The following is a 24758-nucleotide window of genomic DNA, read 5'->3' on the forward strand; positions in this document are numbered from 1 at the left end:
ACCGAGGACCGCATGGACAGTGACAAACAGAATGGCTGTGTGGGTGCAGGTGGCAGTCAGTGACCCTGGTGATCGCACGACTGACAGGGCACTACGTTCACTGCCCAGCATCATAGGAGAGAAAGGGACCACAGATCGCGAGCCTGGGACAAGACAAATTCAAAATTCCAAGAATGCTTCCCACTAAATGTGTATCACCTTCACATCACCATCAAGTTGAACAGTCGTAAGTAGAACCATCCTAAATCGGGGACCTTCTGTATGTTTTTTATTTACTGAATAATCAGTAAATAAAAATATCACTAGAATATCAGCCCCACGAGCACGGGGACCTCATCTGTCCTGTTCAACACCACATCCCCAGCACCTTGCGCTGAGGAGACGTTTGAGACAGATCCGAGAACAAGTGAGACTGGATGGGTGGCCCTGCAAATACCTCCTTAAAAAGCAAGGGAGAGACTCAGGTGTAATATCACCCCAAGGCTGCTTCTGCACTCAGCCCAAACTGCATCCCAGCTAAGAACCGAGGAAGGGAGCAGAACAATACCCAACAGCCCAAAGACCACAAAAAGACGAAACTCTGTGGTTCTTAACCACCCATGGGCTTTCAAAATACACACGGGCCTGGGCCCCATCCCCGGAAGATGTGCTCTAGGAAGCCACAGGAGGAAGCGGACAGCCAGGATTTCAAAGCCACGCAGGGATTTCAGAGCTACCACCTCACCTGAGCACACGTTCCCTCTGTGGCGAGGACTGTCACACACACGTGTATACATGGTCGCTCATCTAAGCTCTACAATATTCCTGAAGTAGATACTCTCCTCCTCTCCAACTGACAGAGGCAGAAACAAACCCAGAGAGGTTAAGGGGCTCGCCCAAGGTCACACAGCCACTAATCCTCAGCTACCCCAAAAAAAAAAAAAAAAAAAAAAATCCTCAGCTACCCCTATTCCAGGTCCCACTCAGACAAGCACAATCGGTTGGGTTCTGACATCACCTCTGACGACAAATAGTAACTTGTGGCATAGACCAGGGCTGCTAGAAGCAAGGACCCTGGCAACTGCGAGAACTGAGAGCAGGCAGCAAGAGCCAAGGATGGGGCAGACCGTCCCACTCACGTGGACAGCTCAGCAGCATTAGATCCTGTCATTGTCCCAAAACTGGAAGCTGTGAGTCATGAACAGCAAAGGTCCAATGAAGTTCGGTCTCCTCTACTGAGGCACTATTTCCTCTCAACATAGTGGCACATGCTATGTCTAAAATGAGTAAGTTGAGGGCACCTGGGTGGCTCAGTCCATTAAGCGTCTGCCTTTGGCTCAGGTCATGATCTCAGGGTACTGGGGTCAAGCCCCACATCAGGCTCCTTGCTCAGTGGGGGTCTCTCTCCACTCATGCCCTCTCTGTCTCTCTCAAATAAATAAATAAATAAAATATTTTATTTTAATTTAATTAATTAATTTAATGAGTTAGTAAACCTTTATAACTCAAAAGAGAAAAACACAGACACCTGGAAAATCCACTGTGAAATACCTCCAACTCTACCAACACGACACAAATCCAATGTTCTTTTTTACAAAACTTTAAGCTTGGGATCCCTGGGTGGCTCAGCGGTTTAGCGCCTGCCTTCGACCCAGGGCGTGATCCTGGAGTCCCAGGATCGAGTCCCACGTCGGGCTCCCTGCATGGAGCCTGCTTCACCCTCTGCCTGTGTCTATGCCTCTCTCTCCCTCTCTGTCTCTCATGAATAAATAAATAAAATCTTTAAAACACAAAAACTTTAAGCTTACCACAAAAATTGAACTAATTAGGCCAACCACAGGGTCTTCTTACTAAGAAAGTCCTCATTTATTTCAAATACTTTATGCCAACTGTTCTAGAACACGCTTAGTACATAAACTAGAATATGCTTTAAACTTTATCTTAAGGATCCCTGGATGGCTGAGCGGTTTAACGCCTGCCTTTGGCTCAGGGCGCGATCCTGGAGTCCCGGGATCGAGTCCCATGTCGGGCTCCTGGTGTGCAGCCTGCTTCTCCCTCCTCCTGTGTCTCTGCCTCTCTCTCTCTCTCTGTCTATCTATCATGAATAAATAAATAAATAAAAATAAATAAACTGTATCTTAAAAGGAAAAGTCAGTGGGCAGATATTCTTTTTTTTTTTTTTTTTTTTTTCCTGGGAGAAAAGATAACATGAGCACTCCCAACCCGTCTTACGTAGCTCACTCCTGATGCCCGGCTTGCCTCAGTGGCAAAAGATTCTCCACAATAGTGGGCAGATATTCTAGCTGTAGTTCCCTCACTAACTGTCCAGGTGACTCTGAGCTGGTTACTTAGTATCAGGTGTCTCATTTCTCTCATAAAACAGGATCACACCACTGTTCTCTCCCCTCTCCAGCACTAAGAAAAAGTCAACAGGTTTTAATGACATTGGAAAGGTGCCAAGAGCAATCATTACAGAAAACAGTATGGAGGAAGTTCCTCAGAAAATTAAACATAGAATCATCATATGATCCACCTCTGGGTAAATATCCAAAAGGATGCAAAGCCAGGTGTCAAGGAGCTATGTGCACACCCACGTTCATCATAGCCTGATTCACAACAGCCAAGAGGTGAAAGTGGCCCACATGCCCCGTGACGGATCAACAGACAAGCAAGATGTGGGATATCCAAACAAGGGGATACTACGCAGCCTCAAAAAAGAAGGAAATGCTGTCACACACGACTACATGGACACCATGCTGAAACAGGCCAGTGACAAAAGGACAAACACTATGGCTCACTTAGGAAGTGTGCACAGTAATCAGATCACAGGAGCAGAAAGTAGAGAGGTGGTCACCCGGAGCTGGGGCAGGGAGGGGAAACCAGTGGTTTGTGGATACAGTGTCAGTGTCACAGGAGGTGAATGTTCTGGAGAGCCAGTGCACAGCAATGGGAAGGCCTCAAACACTACTGAACTGTATGCTTAAAAATGGTTAAGATGGGATGTTTAATGACACATGCTTTTTCCATAAATAAAGAAGGAAGGAAAAAAAAAAAAAAGGAGGCGCCAAGATGTTGTTTGAAAACACACATGGCAATCTGACTATGTCAGAGCCTCTCCAGCCATCTGGCCCTTCACATGAGGGGCACCTGGAAAACAGAGAGGGAAACCCAGGGAGCCAGGAGGACTCACTCGCAGCGTACAGGGCAACTCTGTCATTCTCTTTGTGCTGCAGGAGGTTTTCCGCATAGTTTAGACGACTGCCTTTGAACCACTCGGGGATGTCTGCAATCCCTTTTGTCGTGTCCACAACCTATGGAGAATGACAGCAAAGCAAGACACACACACAGGTGAGATCTACACCAGGAGTAAATAAAAGTGACTCCACTTCCCGGGAAGCCTGCTAACTCACTGGCCCAAAGCGTCATTAAATCATTTCAGAGACTGACCACCAAACTGGCCTAAAGGCTTAGAACTGAAAGATTAGGGCCCTGGAGCTCATCATCCCTCATCAGACAGGGTCTCACACGCCAAAGCCTCTGGGAGGAGATCTGAGCGTCCCCGCCACACAGAAAGTAAGGTGATGGGTGTGTTAATTCCATAGTGCATCCATATATCAAATCATCACATTAGATGCTTTAAATATATACGGTTTCATGGTTCATTATTCCTCAACGTAGTTTTAAAAAAAAAAAAAAAAAAAGGAAATTAATGCCAAGGGAAAATACACCATCCCCACTAATGAACTCTTTCAACAGATCTTTATGAAGCACCTACTCTATGAGAGGTGCAGGGGACAATAAATAAGGCAGATGTGCCCCAGGATCTGACCAGATACCCTAAAATCCAGGATATGGAGCTACGGCATCCACCTGCCCCTCTCACCGCAACTCCCTGGAGCCGGGCCCCAGGACTCCCTCCCCAAGTACCTACAGACAAGCCTTTCAGAACAGTTTGCCCCACAGTCAAACCAAAACACAATTAACTTATACTTTAAGTAACAGGACCTGCTTTCCCCAGATGGTCACTGATTGACAACATAAGGAGTAGAAATGTTCCCTGAACTCGGATTTTAAAAAATAATAAAACTGAGACGCCTGCGTGGCTCAGCTTTGGCCCAAGGCATGATCCCAGAGTCCCGGGTTTGAGTCCCACATCAGGCTCTCTGTGAGGATCCTGCTTCTCCCTCTGCCTGTGTCTCTGCCTCTCTCTGTATCTCTCTCATGAATAAATAAATAAATCTTTAAAATAATAATAAAACTATTGATAGTTTAAAAAACCACAGCAGGGACGCCTGGGTGGCTCAGCAGTTGAGTGGCTGCCTTAGGCTCAAGTCATGATCTCAGGTCCTGAGATCAAATCCCTCATTGAGCTCCCCGCAGCGAGACTTCTGCCTATGTCTCTGCCTCTCTCTCTGTGTCTCTCATGAGTAAATAAATAATACCTTTAAAAAAATAAAAATAAAAAACAACAGCCATGTGAATGTATTTAATAACACCACTGAACTGGACACTTTAAGATGGCTACGATGATAAATCGTGCTATGTGTATTTTACCACAATTAATTTTTTTTTTTAAGATAAAATAAAAATAATATGATAATGCCCTGCTACGTAGGATCGCTCAAGGTCCCAGGTCAGGGCCTGGGGTCCACACATCAGAGTCCAGAGGTTGCATAGTCTCCATGGATTCTGTGACCTCAACACAATTTTCTGCCAACTCCCTAGAACAATGACTTTTCCCCACTGATGTGAGGCTTCAAAAGAAAATATGATTCAGTGTTCCCAAAAATGAACACTTTATTTTGGAACAAAACCATAAAAAGATAACACATAAGCAAAATCCCTACTTACCTCATCATACATGCGTGAGAAGACAAGTCCACTGAATTTCCAGAACTCTGCCCAGAAGTCTGAATATGATTCAACTGACCAGTGGTATAAGTCATCATAATTTTCTAAAAATAAAATATAATGGCACATAGCTCAAACAAATCTTAGAAAGTCTTATCTCGAAAAACATTTTTAAGACAGGTGGATGCCAGAGTGGCTGTTGGTTAAGTGTCTGCCTTTGGCTCAGGTCATGATCTTAGGGTCCTGGGATCGAGCCCCATGTTGGGCTCCCTGCTCAGCAGGAGCGTGCTTCTCCCTCTCCCTCATGCTCTCTTGATTATCTGTCTCTCTCTCTCTCAAATAAATAAGATCTTATTAAAAAATTTTTTTAAAAAAAGAAAGTCTTGGCAGTTCTCTCTCTTTTTTTTAAGATTTTTATTTATTTATTCATGAGAGACAGAGAGAGAGAGAGGCAGAGACACAGGCAGAGGGAGAAGCAGGCTCCATGCAGGGAGCCCGACCTGGGACTCGATCCAGGGTCTCCAGGATCACACCCTGGGCTGAAGATGGCGCTAAACCGCTGAGCCACCCAGGCTGCCCTTGGCAGTTCAATAATAAGATGGGACACACCTAACAAATTACAGGTATGTCTGAGTGGTTAAAGGCATCTGATAAGAAATTATCTGGGGGCGGGGCCTAGGTGTCTCAGCCCTTAAGCACCTGCCTTCAGCTCAGGTCATGATCCTGGGGTCCTGGGATGGAGCCCACATGGATCCCATGTTGTAGCCCCATGTTGCAAGCTCCCTGCTCAGTGGGGAGCCTGCTTCTCCCTCTCCCTCTGCCTAACCCCCAACCCCTGTTCATTTTTCTCTATCTCTAATGAATAAATAAAATCTTTCAAAAAAAAAAAAAAAGAAATGGTCGGAGGGAGGTGGAGTATCCTAATTCTTACCAATGGGAGCAAATCTACCACTGCTAGTCCCTAAAACAAATGAAGCAAAGAAGCAGTGATTTCATATCCTAATCAACATGCCTAAGAACATGGGCCCTGGAGCCAAATCCTGGCTTGGCCATTTATTAGCTGTGTGACCTTGTGGAAGTTACCTGAGCACAGTGTCTCTGTTTCTCCATCTGTAAAATGGACATAGTTAATAGCACCCCCCCCCCCCCCGACAGAGCTTTGGGAGGATTTAAATGAGCATAAACACACACATAAGATGCTAGAACAGGGCCTTACACAGAATTGGACAGAATCAGAGAACTACATTAAGCTTGCTATTACTACATCATACAAACTTAGGAAAGCCACATCCAACAGACTTCAAAACCCAGAAGTGCAAAACTAGAAGCTCACTGATGACTTCTTGTGCCAGTAACAGTGTTAGGGGAGAGGAAGGAATGGTGATTTATTTTGATTTTTGAATAAGCAATACATTTGCATGATTCAAAATAACAAAATATAAATCATACAGGAAAAAGTTCCTCTCCCTCGTGCCCTATAATCATTTAACTTTCCTTGTCCAGAAGTAACCAGTTAAAGAGTTTTGTGTGTCTTTCCAGATTTTATGGGCAAGTTAATACACTCCTCTCACTCCCTCTTACACAAAGGGAAGGCCCCTCTCCACAGCAGCTTCCAATCCTGAGACCTGGGATGGTCCCCGCCCCTCACTGGGCCTTTCTAATCTCCACATACTGTGAGAGGCTCTCCATTCATATGCTGGTGCTGCAGGAACCAGGTAACTGCAGGAAGATGACCAGCAGGGTGTCAGGAAGAGAAAAAAAAAGGGCCCAACACTTAGGTGAGGCTGAAGTCTCTCCCTCCCATCAGTCAGCTGAAGACTCAATGGCCCATCCTGTCCCCAGTCCTGGTGGACAGGGAGGGAGGACGTAGAGGGAGACAGCTCTGACAGCAGACACTTGCTGCAGAAGGAGGGGACTGGCCCTGGCAGCAAGGGCAGGATCAGGACACTGGGAGGAAGCCAAGAGTCCAGATGAAGGGGCTGCCACAGGGATGGAGAAGGATAAACTGGGGATGAAACAGGGAGAGGTGGCACACGTGTCACACAGTGATGGAGGAGCAGGGCTTCAGGGCGAATCCTGGCAATGATGCCTGTACCTCCTCCAAGCCCCTGGAGAACTGCCCTCCAGCCCCACCCACCTGCTCAATCATGCAGGGAAAAACACCAGGGACCAGGCATCTGGAACACCAGGGCCAACCCTGACTCTAGAGACCATGCTCAGAGACCTCAGGTAGGCCAGTCTGCCTCTCTGGGACTCAGTTTCCCTATGTGTCACCTGGAGATTGACTGGAGAAGGATATGGATGCTCCCATGACAGAGGAGAGGTAACCCTGTGCTCCAGGGCTGAGCTAGACACTTACAACCAATGGTGATGGGCAAGCTGCTCCGCCCCCTGAGTCTCAGGATTGTTGTCTGCAAAAGGGGAATAACAACGGTGACCCCGGGGAGTAGTAGAGCATGTCCTTAAAGACACAGGGTCCAGAGTGCAACAATCTGGGTTCAGAACCTGCTATGTGAGCTCAGATGAGTAATCAATCATCCCTGGGCCTCAGTCTCTCCTCCATGAAAGGAAGATAATAGAACTTGTCACAGGGTCACTGTCAAGAACTGAAAGAATCAAAACACACAAAGCACTAAAAACGGGGCTTGGCAGAGAGAAAGCACCTGGCACGTTAGCCACTAACATCAGTGAAGGTCATCTCGCAGAGGCACGACACATACCGGGCTAGCCAGGCTAGCTGACGCGATGGGATGGGCTGCGACCTTGGGACAGGGCTGGGCAGGTACTTGAAAGCGTTCATGAGCAGGGGCACTCCAGCTTCTGGTCCAGAAGGTGGGGCAAATGCAGACCCAGGGCAGCCCTGGGAGAGAGAGCCCCTGCCCAGCCCCCACTGGGGAAGCTGCCCTGCCCCCAGACAGACCCACAGCTCCATTCTTTCCTGGTCTTTGTTTTTGGTCATCTTGATCCTCACAAAAGGCAGAGTTCCAAGACAAAAAACTCTCTCCCCTCCCAGCTTACACGGAGATGGACCAAAGGCTTGCCACCCACGCGCCCACTGAAGACTGCAAGAGCCCATCAACAGTGAGTCACCAACAAGGTCCACAGGGAGGAAGATGCCACCTGCCTGCCAATCTGGGAACTGAGCAGTCCCGACAGCCCCCTAACACTAGGAGGACCACAGAGAAAAGGATGGACCTGGCGCAGAAACTCCTCCACCCTCCAAGACCCAGCCCCGCCCAGCCCCGTCATCAAGAATGACTCCAAGACCAGCAGGGGCCCCTCCCAGCCCCCACTCACCCCCTCCCAGCCCCTACTCACAGCCTGCACTCCTGAAGCCCCGATGACCCACCATGGGCACGTGTGGTTCAATCTGCACTGTGCTCACGAAGAACCTGATCTAGCTGCCAACGTACTGTGAAATTCGGTGTTCCCGCCTTCTCCTGGGGTTAGACGCCTATGCTTCTGGCCTCCCACACTTCCATCTGTGTGCTGCCCCCCTCGCCACACTGAGCAGGGCTCCTCAGTGTCACCAGCAGGATGTTATGGAAATGACCAAGGGCTACTTCTGAGGCCAGGCCAGGTCAGGGACACCTCAGCCGTGGCCTTGCTCTCCTGGATGGCTAAGGCACTGTCACACCACATAGTGACAAGCGGCTATCGAGCTGGGTGACAGCTGCCTACCAGCCTCCCCTGAGCCTTCCCCCACATTCGAAAGGCAACATAATGCAGAAGAGACTAATGATTCTGGAAACAGACTACAGGTCCGCCACTCACAGCTGCAACATCCCCACCCAGACTGAGCTTCTGTTTTCCCAGCTGGGGAATGGGGTCAAAGCAGCATGTACCTGGCCAGCTTACTGAGGACAGTATCAGTGGATGCATGTAAAGCACCCAAGAAGGCTGACTGGTGGGGCACCTGGGGGGCTCAGTCAGTGAAGCTTCTGCCTTTGGCTTGGGTCATGATCCTGGGATCAAGTCCCATGTCAAGCTCCCTGCTCAGCAGGGCATCTGCTTCTCCCTCTCCCTCCAACTCCCCATTGTGCTCTCTCTACCTTCTGTGTCAAATAAATAAAATCTTTAAAAGAAATTTTTTTTAATAATAAAAGCTAACTGGTACCATTATCCACCTCACCTGCTGGCCCCCCACAGGCATCTGAATTTGCAATTCACCCCCTTCTTCCTCTCCACCCAGACCAGTCTACACCTCCCAACCTCAGCTCAAGACCCAGCGGCCTCTTTCCACTGCAGTGACAGACTGAGTCCACAGTAAAGTGCTTGGGAGACCACAGCTGGCTGCCCCTGGGCCCAGGCTGGTCACTGATTCACTGCAGCGCTGCTGTCCTGCACGAGCTTTCTCCCCCAGCTACGCTTGAGCTATTTGAGAACAGGGACCCAGCCTTCTATTTGTGGGCAAACGCTATCCCAGCTGCTTGAATGCTGAAATGATCTGTAGCTCGTGGCATACAGAAAGACACGTGGCACAGTCCACCAAAAGAACATGTCCTTTAAAGCAGGTGTCACTCCCCTAATTACAGAGGGCTGGTACATGCAGCATGACCCCTGGGGTCTTTGTGAAAGAGGCCTCTCATGCACATATGCTAGGCTGCCATAGAGGGCTGCTCCATAGGAGGTCTGCATGCACACATGCTAGGCTGCCATAGTGGGCTGCTCCATAGTAGGTCTGCATCCGGAGGGCCCCCAGGTCTATGTAGGTTTTTGGGAGTCCTCAGGTGAGCTCTGCTAGAAGCAGTGAGAAGAACAAACCAACCTGTGGCCCTCGTAGTGGAAAAGAGAATAGGTAACCCTGCCAAGGCTGGGGGAGAAACCTCATGCCAACCTTGGTCTAGGGTGACAGACCAAGCTGGAGAATGCGCCCCCACCCCTACATCCACCCATCCTTGAAGCTGGAGCACAACTGAAGCGCCCCGGGAAGATGTGTACCTTGCTCTCTCTGTACGTGGGGGTACAACATTGCTCAATACTGCATGCCAACTACACGCACGCCCCAGGGGGGAAGAGGTGTACAGAGGATACAAGTTCAAGGGTGCAGTCCTTAAGCAATTTGAATACTTAAAAATTCATGAAAAGGCAAGGCAGAATGAAAGTCCAAATTACAAAAAAAAAAAAAAAAAGTCCAAATTACAAGCATTTGGAGAACAGGAGAAAGGAGAAAACATTCAAAGACAATGATCAAGACAAGGCAGCATCTGAGTTAGACCTTAAAGCCCAAAACCTCCAGGGCTGGGCTTCTGGAAGAGAGAGAAGCAGCAGACTGGTTCAACCACCAGGAGTGGAAGAGGAGAAAAGACAAACACCAAGCTCTAAATCATCCTCCAACCAAGAGGAGAACCCAACTCAGCCCAGCTCATTGTCACCATGTGGGGACACAGATCTAGCATCACAGGCCTTTGGGTTTTCAAAAGAAGTCAGAAATCTAGCTTTTCCTATGCAGTCTCCCAGTTTGTGAGCCGCTTGAGCCAAGTCTTCAAGTCCAGTCTGGGCTCATTCCCCCAGCTACCAGCCCTGAGCAGGCCAACTAGGAGCTGCCAGTGTGTGGTCGGGTTTATGCAGCAACCTACAGGCCAGGTGCAGGTGACCGCTGGGTGTGAGGGCCTCCTGCCTCCCTCACACCACCCACTGACACAGCTCCTCTCTCACCATGCCCATTTTACAGACGGGGAAAGTAAGACTTGGTCTCACAGCTAGGTCACACGGCTAGGAAGTGGTGGAGCCAGTTCAAAATCCAGGTAGTCAGGTCAGATGCATCTCGCCCACCTCACAACTCATGTGCAATCATTTCCTAAAGCACCAAGGCTAGTTAAGCACAGGAGAACACTATACCTCTGCTAGCAGAAGAAAGAAAGATGGAATCGAGGTGAGGTGACACAGATGAGTATCTTACTCCTGGCTCTTTCTGGGAATCAGGTCTGTTCTCCCCCAATCCTACACACGTTAATTTACCAGCTAATACCTGAAAGGCCCAGAGTGATAAGCCACATCTGTCTCCAAGATGCTTTCTGTGTAGTGAGCAGGAGGGAGGGAGCTGGGTTCACCAAGGGAAGGGGCTCACTGGAAGCTTTGACACCCATCATACAGTGGAAGGCTTGGAAGCTGCCAGGTGGCACCATGCAATTCCACGGTCAACAAGGGACCATTGTGAGCCTCTGAGCTAAGGAGTGACAAAGTCAGACCTGTGCTCCAGTGAAGCAAGCAGGGTGTCCCGAAGAGAAGAGGAAGGAAAAGCAGGAAGCAGGGAAACCAGCCAGTGTTCAGAGTAGAGGGAACGAGGGCCCCAGGAAAGCGGGGGATGTAAGCAGCAAGGTAGTGTCACCGAGGACTCCCCTACACAGGACAGATGGCCCCATGTCCACTTCTGTCAGGGCGGCTGAGAACAGCGATGCCACCACAGAACCACAGGAGTCCCAGAAGCCAGCTGAGGGCCACGAGGGAAGGGAAGTGGCCAGAGAGGAGCTGAAACCCCTGAAGGTGGGGAAGGTCCTGCAGGAAGTCGGACGAGCCAGCTAGAGCTGGCAGGAGACACGTGCAGGTGCTTCTCACCCAGAAAACGGGCCCCTGTGGGCCGGCCCACAGGCAGCCAGGCCAGGCAGTTTCTGAGAGCCAGGGTGGTGGCTGCAGGGAGGGGCCGTGCCTCGGTTCTGCTGGGGGCTGGGAGGGTAAAGTAAACAGGAGGAAAACGAGTCCTGCCTCAATCCCAAAGGCTGTATTTTCTTTCAGAAAAGAGTGTCTTTCTCCTGTGGGTGCTGGATTCCATGCGAGCCCTTTAGTAATGTCAAGTGGGGGGGGGGGGGGCTAGGAGGGGAAGGGGACAACACAAGGTGTTACTGGCTGGCAAGTGACCCCCACAAACACAGGGGAAGAGCCACAAGTTAGAAAGACTCCATGTCTGGGGGGAAGCCCCCCCTTCCCCCAAGCCAGGCGCAAGGCGCAAGGCGCCAGGGGACACCTCATCTCACAAGTAGGAAGCCTAGCGAGGGACCTCAGTCCCCAGAGGTTCCAAGGCGGTGGGGGGGCCTCCCAGGGACCAAGATGCTAAGAGGGCGAGTGGGGGGCCCCTCCTGGGGCACAGATGCTGCAGCGGGGAGGGGCATGCACCCTGCAAGCACGAGAGCTGACGCCCTGCAGACAAGGGGGCAAAACGCACGGTCAGAAGGTGCCCCACCCCGGGGAAGGGGCGCCCCTCCCGGGCGCTGCAGGGCGCTGCAGGGGGGGAGACCCGGGGGCGCCGGCGGGGGGGGGGGGCACTCACCCAGCGCCAGGCCGCAGGCAGCAGCCGCGGCCGCCCGGAAGCGGTGCATGTGCGTGCTCTTGCCGTCGGGCTCCCACATCACCTGGCTCTCCAGGATCTCCTCCCGGCTGGCCCGCGGCTGCTTGGACATGGCTGCGGCGGGGCTGCGCGGTGACGCGGGCCCGGCGGGGGCCAGGCCGGGGGCGGCGGCGCGGAGGGACGGCGGGGTCCCGGGGCGGGCGCGCTCCCGGGCGGCGGCGGGCGGCGGGCGGGCGGCGGGCAGCGCTACTGAGCGCGGCGCGGCCGCCGCCTGCGGGATCCCAGCGCGGCCCCGCCCCCGGCCCCGCCCCCGGACGAGGCCCCGCCCCCTCCGAGGCCACGCCCCCCGCGTGTAACCCTCCGCGGGCGCCGAGCTCGCAAAGGAGTGCCCGCGGCCTTAGGGCCCTCGACCCACGCGCGCGTGCGGGGGGTGGGGCTGCGCAGGCGCACTGCGCGCGGGCTCCCCGCTCACCTGCCGCGCCGAGGGGTTAGAGCAGCGCGGGCAGCCGGGGGCGGGAGGCCGCGGGCTGGTGCCCGGGCTCATTCATTCGCTATTGATCTGTTCTCCCTGCAGATACCCTAGCGCCGCTGGGTACCAGGCACCGTTCGGGGCTCCGCAGGTGCAGCAGTGAACGAAGCAAAGTTCCTGCCCCGTGTCAACAGGAGGTAAGGGGCGGAGGACACATGTAGGTCATAGTACAATGCAAATAGTGAAAATATATAGTGTACAATGAGTGTCGTGTAGATAATACGAATCCTGTTATTCATGTAGAATAGAAAGTGTTCAGTTCCATGGAAAGAAATCAGGGAAGGATAGAAAAGAAAGAAGGACGAGTGTTTCTATTTAAATAGAGCTGTCAGGGAAGGTTCCATTGAAAAGGTGACGTCAGGGGCACCTGGGTGGCTCAGTCGGTTGGGCATCTGCCTTCGGCTCAAGTTATGATCCCGGAGGTGCTGGGATTGAGCCCCGAGTCGGGCTCCCTGCTCAGTGGGGAGTCCGCTTGCTTCTCTCTCTGCCCTCCCCGCCGCTCGTTCTTTCTCTCTCAAAAATTTTTTTAAGATTTTATTTATTTATTCATGAAAGACACAGAGAGAGAGGTAAAGACATAGGCAGAGGAAGAAGCAGGCTCCACGCAGGGAGCCTGATGTGGGACTCGATCCAGGGACTCCAGTATCATGCCCTGGGAAGAAAAGAAAGAAAAAGAAAGAAAGAGAGAAAGAGAGAGAGAGAGAGAAAGAGAGAAAAGAGAAGAAAGGAGAGAGAGAGAGAGAGAAAGAAAGAAAGAAAGAAAGAAAGAAAGAAAGAAAGAAAGAAAAAGGAAGGAAGGAAGGAGAAGAAGAAGGAGGAAGGAAGGAAGGAAGGAAGGAAGGAAGGAAGGAAGGAAGAGAAAAGAAAAGGTGACATCTACCATTGACTTGAAGCAGGTGACAGGTGTCATGAGCTCTTTCGTATCTGGGGAGAAAGTTTCCAGGCGGAGATGACAGCAGGTGCTAAAGTCCTGAGGAGTGTTGGGTGTAGTTTGAGAAATAGTAGTGTCCAGCATTGTTTCTTTGACTTGAAAGACCTGAGGTAGAAGATAAAGTCAATGGGGGCACCTGGGCAGCTCCAGGTGCTGAAGCATCTGCCTTCAGCTCAAGTCATGATCCCAGGGTCCTGGGATGGAGCCCCAGCTTGGGCTCCCAGCCCAGCAGGGAGCCTGCTTCTCCCTCTTGCTCCTGCACGTATTCTCTCTCTCTCTCTCTCTCTCTCTCTCTGTCTCTCTCAAATAAATATTTTTTTAAGAGGAGGAGGAGGATAAAATCAATGAAGGGAAACGTCGCAGGCAGCCCAAGTGGCTCCTGAAGACCATGAAGACCAGCTTTTACCATGGGCAAGATGAGACCACTGAAGGTTTTGAGCAAGAGAGGGACATGTTCTGACTGTAATAGGAATCCCTCTGCTTGCTCAGCTGAGAATAGGCTTCAGGGAGCAGGTGTATCAGCAGGGAGACCAGTTAGAATAATGTTGAAATAGATGATGGTGGCTGGACCAGGTGGCAGAGAAAAATGGGACTTGGGTATATGTTGAAGGTTTATTTATTTCACTCCTACTGTACATGGGTTGGCTCTGTGCTAAGGACCTTCGCACATTCCTTGTAACTTGTTTTGACAGCAACCCAAGAAGCTTCCCAGGTACATTTTTTTCAGTGTTGGGAGTTTTATGAAGCAACCTCACCACTAAAATCACAAACAGCTTCCATCTCTCAATAACCACAAATAAACATAGGTTCTCATTTAAAACAGGATTTTGCTATGTAAACATGATTTCCAGAAAAGCTGCCCCCCTCCCACCTCAAAGTTCTAGAGCCAGCTCTGGCTCTTTGTTTGAGTTATCACCTTTGCCAAGGCATGAGTTCGTCTTGACTGGGAAGGAGAGTCATCTTTGAGGGATTAATGTTTATTTCCTCTGACACCGTAATGCAAATTCCACAGGAGCAAAATCCTTGTTTCACTAGGTTCTCCAGGATTCCCAGAGCCTGATCCATAATAGGAGCTCAACTATCATTCAGGGCAGCCCAGGTGGCTCGGCAGTTTGCACCACCTTCAGCCCAGGTTGTGATCCTGGAGACCCAGGATTGAGTCCCATGTCTGGCTCCCTGCATGGAGCCTGCTTCTCCCTGTGTCTCTGCCTCTCTCTCCTGTGCTGTGTCTCTCATAAATAAATAAAATCTAAAAAAAAAAAAAAAGAAAGAAAGAAAGAAACAGCCATTCAGGGGCACCTGGGTGGCTCAGTGGTTCAGCATCTGCTTTTGGCTCAAGTCATAATCTCAGGGTCCTGGGATCAAGTCCTGCATCAGGCTAGGGAGCCTGCTTCTCCCTCTGCCTATGTCTCTGCCTCTGTGTGTGTGTGTGTGTCTTTCATGAATAAATGAATAAAGTCATAAAAAAAGAAACAGTCATTCATTCAAAAATGCCTATTGGGTGCCCATCCTTAACTAGGCAAGGAGGTTCTGCTATGTAAGGCATAGACCTGGCCTTCATAGAGTATGCAAATTGCAGTTTGACTAGGGGACTGGCCAATTCTCACGAAGGGCAGAGGGCTAGGTTTACAAACTGACAGCCACTTGATTCATTCTTAATCCTTTAATCCTGGCCCACCCAATCAGGCAAAGCATCTGTAGAGGACCCAAGGGAGAGGCAAGTTTATATAGCCAAAATAACTGGGTACTTTGTCATCATCCCTTTGACACATCCAGACACACACAAACCCTTGGAAATACCTTTTTAGGCCTCACCTTGCTGTCTCATATCCTTCTTAACAAGATTAGACAGGGAGAAGAGGAGGAGATTCAAGAAAGTTCTTCCCATTTAAAATGGGAACATTGCTGGGAGGGCCCTTCTTGACCAAGAACCTTAAACTATTTATTGTCTATGTGCAACCTTTCTTGCATCTCTGCACTTACCCTCTTCTCCTTGTACCTGTTGCTTATTTTTGATGAGAGAGAAAATACAGAGGAAGAGGGAGAGAGAATCTTAACCAGGCTCCATGCCCAGCAGGGCTCAATCTTATGACCCTGAGACCATGATCTGAGCTGAAATCAAGAGTTGGAAGCTAAACTGACTGAGCCACCCAGCTGCCCCTAGTTTGGTACTCTTTATACACCACACTCCCAAAATTCTAAACTCCATCCTATTCTAGGTACTTCAAAGATTTTTAAAAGAACACAGAAATTTACCAGGTCAGGGGCACCTCGGTGACTCAGTCAAGCATCTGCCTTCTGCTCAGGTCTTGGTCCTGGGATCAAGCCCTGCATTGGGCTCCCTGCTGAGCGGGGAGTCTGTTTCCTTCTCCCTTTGCCCCTTCCCCTACTCATGCTTGCTCTCTTGCATTGTCTCTCTCTCTCACAAATAAATAAAATATTTTTTTAAAAAGGAAAATGAAAGAAAGGGAAGAAAGAAAGAAAGAAAGAAAGAAAGAAAGAAAGAAAGAAAGAAAGAAAGAAAGAAAGAAATTTTCCTGGCCAGACCAGATGCACCTACACTTCTTCAGAGACAGGAAATTGTGAAAACATATTGGGTCCTCTGGAATATGTTGAAAGCAGCTTCAAGAGAAAAGCAAGAGTATTTGGAAGTAGTGAAGAGTTTTCCAAAAAGGCCCAAACTGATGGTCCGGAAGAGGAGTGGCACCCATAGTTGGAGTACAAGTCAGGGCTATCTGAAAGTCCAAGTGCTTTTAGCAATATGAATCTCATTTTTCTCCTCTCTTCCCAAAGCATGATATTTCTTTTTTTAAAAAAAAAAAGATTTTATTTATTTATTCATGAGAGACACAGAGAGAGAGGCAGAGACACAGGCAGAGGGAGAAGCAGGCTCCATGCAGGGAGCCCAACGTGGGACTCGATCCAGGGACTCCAGGATCATGCCCTGGGCCAAAGGCAGGCGCTAAACCACTGAGCCACCCAGGGATCCCCCCAAAGAATGATATTTTTTTGTACACATAGAAACAAATACCATCATGCTAAGATGCAACTGGAAAAGAATCCAAAAAATCTATTCTTGGAGAGACAGCTAGGAAATAACATGGACCACTGACAGCTACCCACCTACTAGGAACACCACCAAATCCAACTCTGGAGGCTCTCCTGGAAGGATCGGGCCAACTCAAGGGATTGGATCTTGACTTAAGCTGACATTGGAAAGTTTGATCATAGCCTTAAATGGACATCCTTTTTATAACTTAGGGTTTGAGGGGTGCCTGGTGGCTCAGTCAGTAAGCATCTACCCTTGGCTCAGGTCATGACCCAGAGTCCCAAAATGGACACCCCTCCCCCTTACCCCATCTGGGTCCTTGCTCAGCAGGGAGTCTGCTTGCCCCTCTCCCTCTGCTCCTCCGTCTGCTCCTCCCTGAGCTCCTTCTCTCTCTCTCTCTCCCAAATAAATAAAATCTTTTTAAAAATAAAAAAATAAACTGAGAGTTTTAAAACAAAATAAAATGATGATTCGCTCTCGTTGGAATGAATACACCTGACATAATTGAATACCATACACGTTCATCTGTCGGATCCATTAAGAGAGACCAAATCTGAAAGAAATGGCCTTTAAAATGTATCCGTGGAAAAAATTTAAAAAGTAAAAATAAAATAAAATAAAATAAAATGTATCCGTGGGGCAGCCCAGGTGGCTCAGCGGTTTAGCATCTGCCTTCGGCCCAGGGCGTGATCCTGGAGTCCCCAGATCGAGTCCCACATCGGGCTCCCTGCATGGAGCCTGCTTCTCCCTCTGCCTGTGTCTCTCATGAATAAATAAATCTTTTAAAAATAAAATAAAATGTATCCGGGGATGTTCTTCAATGTATCGAGACATTTTGAAGAATTGAGAAAATATTGAAAAGTAGAAAGTGAATCGGTGTCTGTAAATTTCACTTCTCTGGTTATTCCAAAATCAGTACATTCCAACCCAAGCCGAACTTCACCCTTAGGAGACGCGTCTCAGCCAGAGAGCGCTGAAAGAATGGCATCTACTCATCAGAGGAGGTCTTGGAGCAGAGATCCTGTTAATACCCCAGGGCAAGAAAGTAGGAATCGAGATGAGCTCATAGTAAGCCCCTGTGTCTGTTAAGTGGGTCAAGGAGGATTGAGAACATAGATGCTGTCTCCGGCAGTCTGAAGGACTGTAGAATGGGGTGGATTATCTGTCAATTAATTGTGTAAAAGCCGCTGAGCATCACATGGCCCTTGGAAATTGGTCCCCAGGGGTCGACGTCCTCTCTAGTTTAAGCCAATCACAGCCCTCCTTCTTCTCCTTTGCCGGATTGGCTTGTGGGTGGGCAAAAAAAAATAAATCTCGGCCAATGAGCTCGAAAGGGCGCGAATGGGGGTGGGGGGGACTTGCACCCATTTTCCCCTGGGAGGACGTTTTGCAGGAAGCTGCCCTGGGCAAGTAGCGATCCGCAGAAGCATGGCACAAGAAAGCCCCTGAGCAGAGGGTGGCAGAGCAGAGGTCGAAAAGCTGGATCCTCTTGCTGAGCTGCAGAGCAATCCTGTGACTAGCCCAGGGGCTTCAGGCTGAATAAATAGTAACTGTCATCATGGATTAAGCCGCAGGGAGTCAGATTGCCATAACTTGCTGCCAAAAGCATGCTAACCGAGACAATCACCAAAGGTCATTCCACTTGCACTCTCCCCTGAAGGGGCTTGTGTTCACTTTAGTACATTCATCACCCACATGACATACCCTAGAACACCTGATCCCAAGATAGGCAGGCATCAGTAAGAACCAAGGTGTGTTCAATCCCCAAACTAGTATGCTCCTCTATCACAGTCTGAAGATTCTCTACCTAAAAAGGGGGGGGGGGGGGGGGGGAGAGCATCCCACCCAGTGCTAAGCCTTAGGAGGAGGAACCTTTCAGAGAGAGGACATAGTAAAAGCAAAGACCCAGTCAAATGGAAATGGCTATCCAGGACCTTGGGAGACCACAGGGTAAGGACTGTGGATTTCATTTATTTAAAGTGTGATTAGAAGCCATTTGGAAAGTTTTCTGTGTGGGTGTTCTTTTTTTTTAAGATTTTATTGATTGAGGGATCCCTGGGTGGCGCAGCGGTTTGGCGCCTGCCTTTGGCCCAGGGCGCGATCCTGGAGACCCGGGATCGAATCCCACATCGGGCTCCCGGTGCATGGAGCCTGCTTCTCCCTCTGCCTGTGTCTCTGCCTCTCTCTCTCTCTCTCTGTGACTATCATAAATAAATAAAAAATTAAAAAAAAAAAGATTTTATTGATTGATTGATGAGAGACACACACAGAGAGAGGCAGAGACGTAGATAGAGGGAGAAGCAGGCTCCCCACAGGAAGCCCGATGCAGAATTCAATCCCAGGACCCTGGGATCATGACCTGAGCCAAAGGCAGACACTCAACCAATGAGCCACTCAGGTGCCCCCATTTGGAAAGTTTCGAGTAGGGGAGTGATGTGTCATATTTTGAAAGCACTATTCTAGCTGCTGTGTGGTAATAGAGTAGTGAGGCTGAGTTTGGAGAGGGAGGTATTGCTAAGGTTCACATGGGGTATCATGGTGGCTTGACTAGGGTGGAAAGGTGGGAGATATTGAGAAGGAGAGAGAGAGGGAGAGAGAGCTATGTACCTGTATACCAATATAAGCTTAGAAAGAGATATATCTTTAAATATCTATCTACACATAGAGATATTTGGAGACCAAGAGAATATGGTGTGGGGTTAGATAGTAGATAGCAATGCTTGGGGTCCACACAAGATCAGAACAACTTCTAGCATAGAACTAATTTTCCCCAAGTCATAACCAAAGTAGTAATGCATATGACTTGATGGAGAAAAGACCAAAAGGGACAAGAAGCTGACATATGTCCATTTCCTGTGGCTGTTGACACAGGAGGCTTTCTCAGGCTGATCCAGGAGAATGGTGAAGAGTGAGTCCAAACAGAGACTCAGCCAAATTCATGGGTTCATCAGGCAAAAGGGTTATTGGAGGATTTCTTTTTCTGGCTTCCGTGGTGTGGTTGCCTCAACCCTCCCTGTCTACCCACAGGGCTGTGGAAATCCAGTGGATGCCAGCAACCAAGGGCCAGATGTGCCTAAAGTGATGTCCCAAAGTTCAACCACCCCACCTCCTCTCCCACCACAGGAGAAAGCAGAGGGGTAGATGTGGTCACAAACCAAGAAGAGGGACACGGAGGTGATGGGATAGTGATCCTGTGAGGCAGCCAAAGTGGATGCTCTACAGATGTGCCAGCACGATGAACCTCAAAAACATAATGTTAAGCAAAAAAGCAAGCATCAGAGGTGTACGGACTTTTATAGAAAGGGGTTAAGTAGGCAAAACCCAAAAATATGTGGTTTAGGAATACATACCTGTTAGAGAAACATAAAGAAGGCCGAGAAATGCTTATCAACATTCAGGACACAGGGTTCTTCTAAGAGAAAGGAATGAATTTAAGGAAGGACTTCCAAGTTACTGGAAAGACTTCCAAAATACCCTATTAAACGGGATAATAGGAACAACATACACATTTATTCTTTTTTTTTTTTTTTTTTTTATTCATGAGGAACACAGAGAGACTGGCAGAGACACAGGCAGAGGGAGAAGCAGGCTCCCTGCAGGGAATCTGATGTGGGACTCAACCCCAGGACCCTGGGATCAGGACCTGAGCCGAAGGCAGACACTCAACCACTGAGCTACCCAGGTACCCCAAATTTATTATTCTTTAAACTGTACACACATACTGTATCCAGTCTTTTTTGTACACTTCATACTTTTCACAATTAAAAGGAAATAAATAAGGGGCTCCTGGGTAGTTCAGTTGGTTGAGTGTCTGATTCTTCATCTCAGTTCAGGTCTTGATCTTAGGATCATGAGTTTAAGCCCCCATGTCAAGCTCCACACTGGGCATGTAACCTATGAAAAAAAAAAAAAAAGGGCACCTGAGTGGTTGAGCATCTGCCTTCGACTCAGGTCATGATCCTAGGGTCCTGGGATCTAGACCCACATCCAGCTCAGGGAGTCTGCTTCTCCCTCTGCCTATGTCTCTGCCTCTCTCTCTGTCTCTCTCATGAATAAATAAATAAAATATTTTTTAAAAAGAAAGAAAATTAAATAATTAAAACCCTAATGACATCAATGAATGTGTTATTTCACTAAGCCTAGACTGAAAATTTGTAAACAAATTTCAAGTCTGTCAATAGGAGAATGGCTAATGAAGTGCAGTACATTCCAGACCTTGCAATACTGTGTGCATCAGATGAAAACAGTGAAAGCGACCTACAAACAGCATAGTTCTCAAAGAGATTGTTCAGGAGGAAAAGCAAGTTAGATAGTAGAACGATAGCAGAATGACATCTACAGCTATAGAAAAAAACATGTAAAATACCATTTGTAGGGCACCCCAGTGGCGCAGTGGTTTAGCACCGCCTTCATCCCAGGGTGTGATCCTGGAGAGCCAGGATCAAGTCCCACGTCAGGCTCCCTGCATGGAGCCTGCTTCTCCCTCCGCCTGTGTCTCTGCCCCTCTCTCTCTCTGGTCTCTCATGATTAAATAAATAAAATCTTAAAAAAAAATAAAATAAAAAATATGTATTTCTTCTTTGGTATATATAATATATATTCCCCACACACTCATATATGTGTAGGAAAGATATTATAAGGGATTGAGTGGTGGAAAGATATGTCCACCTGGAACTGGTGAATATGACCTTATTTGGAAAAAGCATCTTTGCAGATATAATTAAGACAAGGATCTTTTATTTTTAATATATTTTTTAAGATTTTATTTATTTATTTATTCATGAGAGACACACACACACAGAGAGGCAGAGGGAGAAGCAGGCTCCATGCAGGGAGCCTGATGTGGGACTTGATCCCAGGTCTCCAGGATCACACCTTGGGCCAAAGGTGGCACTAAACTGCTGAGCCACCAGGGCTGCCCAAGGCAAGTATCTTGAGATAAAATCATTCTAGATTATACTCACACAGTCCCTAAATCTAATGACAAGTGTCCTTATAAGAGACACAAGTGAAGAGGTCTTGTGATAATGGAGGCAAGAGGTTGGAGGGATGCAGCCACAAGCCAAGGAGTGGCCACCAGAAGCCAGCAGCCACCAGAAGCTGGACACACCAAGGAAGGAATCTCCTCTAGAGACTTCAGAGGGAGGACAACCCTGTCCACACCTTCTAGAGCTGGAAAAGAATAAATTTCTGTTGTTGTCGGCTACCAAGTTTGTAGCCATTTGTTATGGCAGCCTCAAGGAAACTAATACAAATATTCATTAAACTGCAAACAGTGGTTAGCTCTGGGGAGGGAGGACGAGAAGCTGTAGTCCTGTCTGCCATGTCCCCATTTTTTTATTTTTTTATTTTTTTTATTTTATTTATGATAGTCACAGAGAGAGAGAGAGAGAGAGAGGCAGAGACATAGGCAGAGGGAGAAGCAGGCTCCATGCACTGGGAGCCCGACGTGGGATTCGATCCTGGGTCTCCAGGATCGCGCCCTGGGCCAAAGGCAGGCGCTAAACCGCTGCGCCACCCAAGGATCCCTTTTTTTTTTTTATTTATTTATGATAGTCACAGAGAGAGAGAGAGAGAGCCCATTTTTTTATAAGAAGAACTACTCTATTATTTTTTGCAGAGTTAAAACTTAATATCTTTGGCAGGAGAGCCTGGCTGGCTCAGTCAGCACAGCATATAGTCTTGATCTTGGGGTCGTGAGTTTGAGCCCTACATCGGGGGTAGGGTTCAGTATAAAAATTCTACCTTTGCTTACCTGTGCATGATCTGGCTTGCCCTTAGAATCTATGAGCCTGGCACCCAGGGGATGCTCTGGAAAGGTCTGCAGAATCAATCAATGAAGGCTCATGGTTTATACAAGTACTTCTAAATATTGGCCCATGCTCAGAGCCTCCCACTTTAACCCTTCCCTGTCCTTAAGACCAGAGAGGAAGATTTCCATTGGCAGCTGCTGGACAGGGATCTCAATCATTCACCAATTGTTTTCGACCTAGTATAGGTGAGGAGCTACAATGAATGAACAAGGCAACCATGGTGTACCCCCAACCCCCACACACCTGAGCTCATGAGCCAGAGGCAGCACAATGAGATGAGAACACTCTAAATTAACACTCAAGGTCCTCCAGCAGGATGTTCCTGAATAGACTAAGAATATATTCTTGAAGCACATTTTCTATTCAATATTCAAGACAAAAAAAAAAATCAGATTAAATTATTATTCTTAGGGACGACTCGGGGGCTTAGAGGTTGAGCATCTGCCTTTGGCTCAGGGCAGGATCCCAGGGTCCCGGGATCGAGTTCCGTGTCAGGCTCCCGGCATGGAGCCTGCTTCTCCCTCTGCCTGTGTCTCTGCCTCCCTTTCTCTCTCTCTCTCTCTCTCTGCCTCTCATGAATAAATAAATCTTAAAAAAAAAATAAATTATTATCCTTTGAATCTCATTCAAGACTATCATGCCACGAAACATCATTTTCTGGTAAATTAGGAAATCTGGCCAATTCTGCAAATCCACTGAATTGATTATTTGGCAAATTGGCTTTTGACAAATTGATTTCGGAAGCATTGGACTACTTCTGCTGGGATCACCTGGGAGAGACATCTGTCACTAGTTCTAATGCCACCCCCTCAAACAAGCCCTCCCTAGCCAGCCACTATTTAAGCAATCTGCCCACCCTCTCCAGGAACCCGGCACATTATTTCATTTTGCTTTCTTCGCAGTACAAGTCTAAATCATCCTTATTATTAATTTGTTTACCGTTTAATCTTTTTTTTAAGATTTTATTTATTTGGGATGCCTGGGTAACTCAGTGGTTGGGTGTCTGTCTTTGACTCAGGGCGTGATCCCACAGTCCCAGGATCAAGTCCCGTGTCGGGCTTCCTGCATGGAGTCTGCTTCTCCCTCTCTGTGTCTCTGCCTCTCTCTGTGTGTCTCTCATGCATAAATAATCTTAAAAAAAAAAAAAAGATTTTATTTATTTATTTGAGAGAGAGGGAGCAGGAGAGAGAGAGCATGAGCTGGAGGGGAGAGGCAGAGGGAGAAAAAGAAACAGACTCCCTGCTGAACAGGGAGAAGGATATGGGGCTCAATCTCAGGACCCTAAGATCATGACCTGAGCCATAGGCAGATGCTTCACCGACTGAGCTACCCAGGAGTCCCACTTTTTAATCTTCTGTCTTTCCATTTACAATAAAGTTCCACGAATCCTGGGACCTTTCTTCATGTGTTGGTACATGAAAGCACACAATAAATATTTGTCATATAAATGCATTGTCCCCCACAGCTCACTGATATCTACCACTGTGGCTCCTGGCAAACAGTCAGAGGACAAGGCTACATTCTTACCATTTTTTGTGTTACACTCAGCCACTGAACATCACCCACAACCCAGGGATATAGTATGAACAGGGCCTTATTATACAGTGAAACAGATATTCTCACCAGCAGAGGCCTCATTTAATCCTCAAGAGATCAGCCATACAAGCCATCGAAAGCTTGCCACGGTTTCCTCTCTCTTGCTTGTTTTTTTTTTTTTTTGTAAGATTTTATTTATTTATTCATGAGAGACACAGAGAGGGAGAAGCAGAGACACAGGCAAAGGGAGAAGCAGGCCCCTGCAGGGAGCCCAATGTGGGACTCGATCCAGCGACTCCAGGATCACGACCTGAGCCAAAGGCAGGTGCTTAACCGCTGAGCCACCTCTTGCTTGTTTTTAACAGGACAAGGAAATGTGGCCAGATGAGGTGACTGCCCACCCTCTGGCTTGATTTGGCTTCTTTCTACTCTTACGCAAATGTCAAATCCTCAGTATTGAAGCCAGGCTTCCAGAGAAAAGGATGGTGAAAAATACCAAGTCTCTAGTGTATTCAGCTGGCACACATGGTGAAGGAAGGGACTAGATGGTGTAATAAGATGCAAAGAAGTCTACGAGGCACCTAGGTGGCTCCTTGGGTTCAGTGTGAGACTCTAGGTTTTGGCTCAGGTTGTGACCTCAGGGTCTTGGGATCAAACCCCACTTGGGCCTCCTTGCTCAGCAGGGAATCTGCTTGAGATTCTCTCTCCCTCTGCCCCTCCCCCTGTTCACATGTTCCCTCTTCCTCTCAAATAAGCAAATCTTTAAAAAAATTTTTTTTCAAAGT

The 24758-nt window shown here is 48.3% G+C and overlaps 1 protein-coding gene and 1 long non-coding RNA gene across 3 annotated transcripts in view; one reads left to right on the plus strand and one right to left on the minus strand.

Moving 5' to 3' along the window:
* Positions 1-12346, minus strand: part of AACS (acetoacetyl-CoA synthetase) — a 56745-nt gene extending 44399 nt beyond the window's left edge. Inside the window, exons 1-3 of one of the 2 annotated variants that reach the window (XM_072722668.1) lie at positions 12098-12346; positions 4831-4934; positions 3170-3290 (exon numbers count right to left, since the gene is read on the minus strand). In XM_072722668.1, coding sequence (XP_072578769.1) covers positions 3170-3290; positions 4831-4934; positions 12098-12227 — 355 coding nt within the window. In that variant the 5' untranslated portion in view covers positions 12228-12346. The remainder of the gene's footprint in view (positions 1-3169; positions 3291-4830; positions 4935-12097) is intronic. The other variant, XM_072722669.1, reaches the window with a different exon arrangement.
* A 215-nt stretch (positions 12347-12561) lies between these two features.
* On the plus strand, positions 12562-20266 carry LOC140594131 (uncharacterized). Its single transcript, XR_011994626.1, has 3 exons — positions 12562-12602; positions 12690-12781; positions 20169-20266. It is a non-coding gene; the product is annotated as an uncharacterized lncRNA (long non-coding RNA).
* The last annotated feature ends 4492 nt before the right edge of the window (positions 20267-24758 follow it).

The sequence above is a fragment of the Vulpes vulpes genome, chromosome 10 (genome assembly GCF_048418805.1).
Source record: "Vulpes vulpes isolate BD-2025 chromosome 10, VulVul3, whole genome shotgun sequence".
NCBI lineage: Eukaryota > Metazoa > Chordata > Mammalia > Carnivora > Canidae > Vulpes > Vulpes vulpes.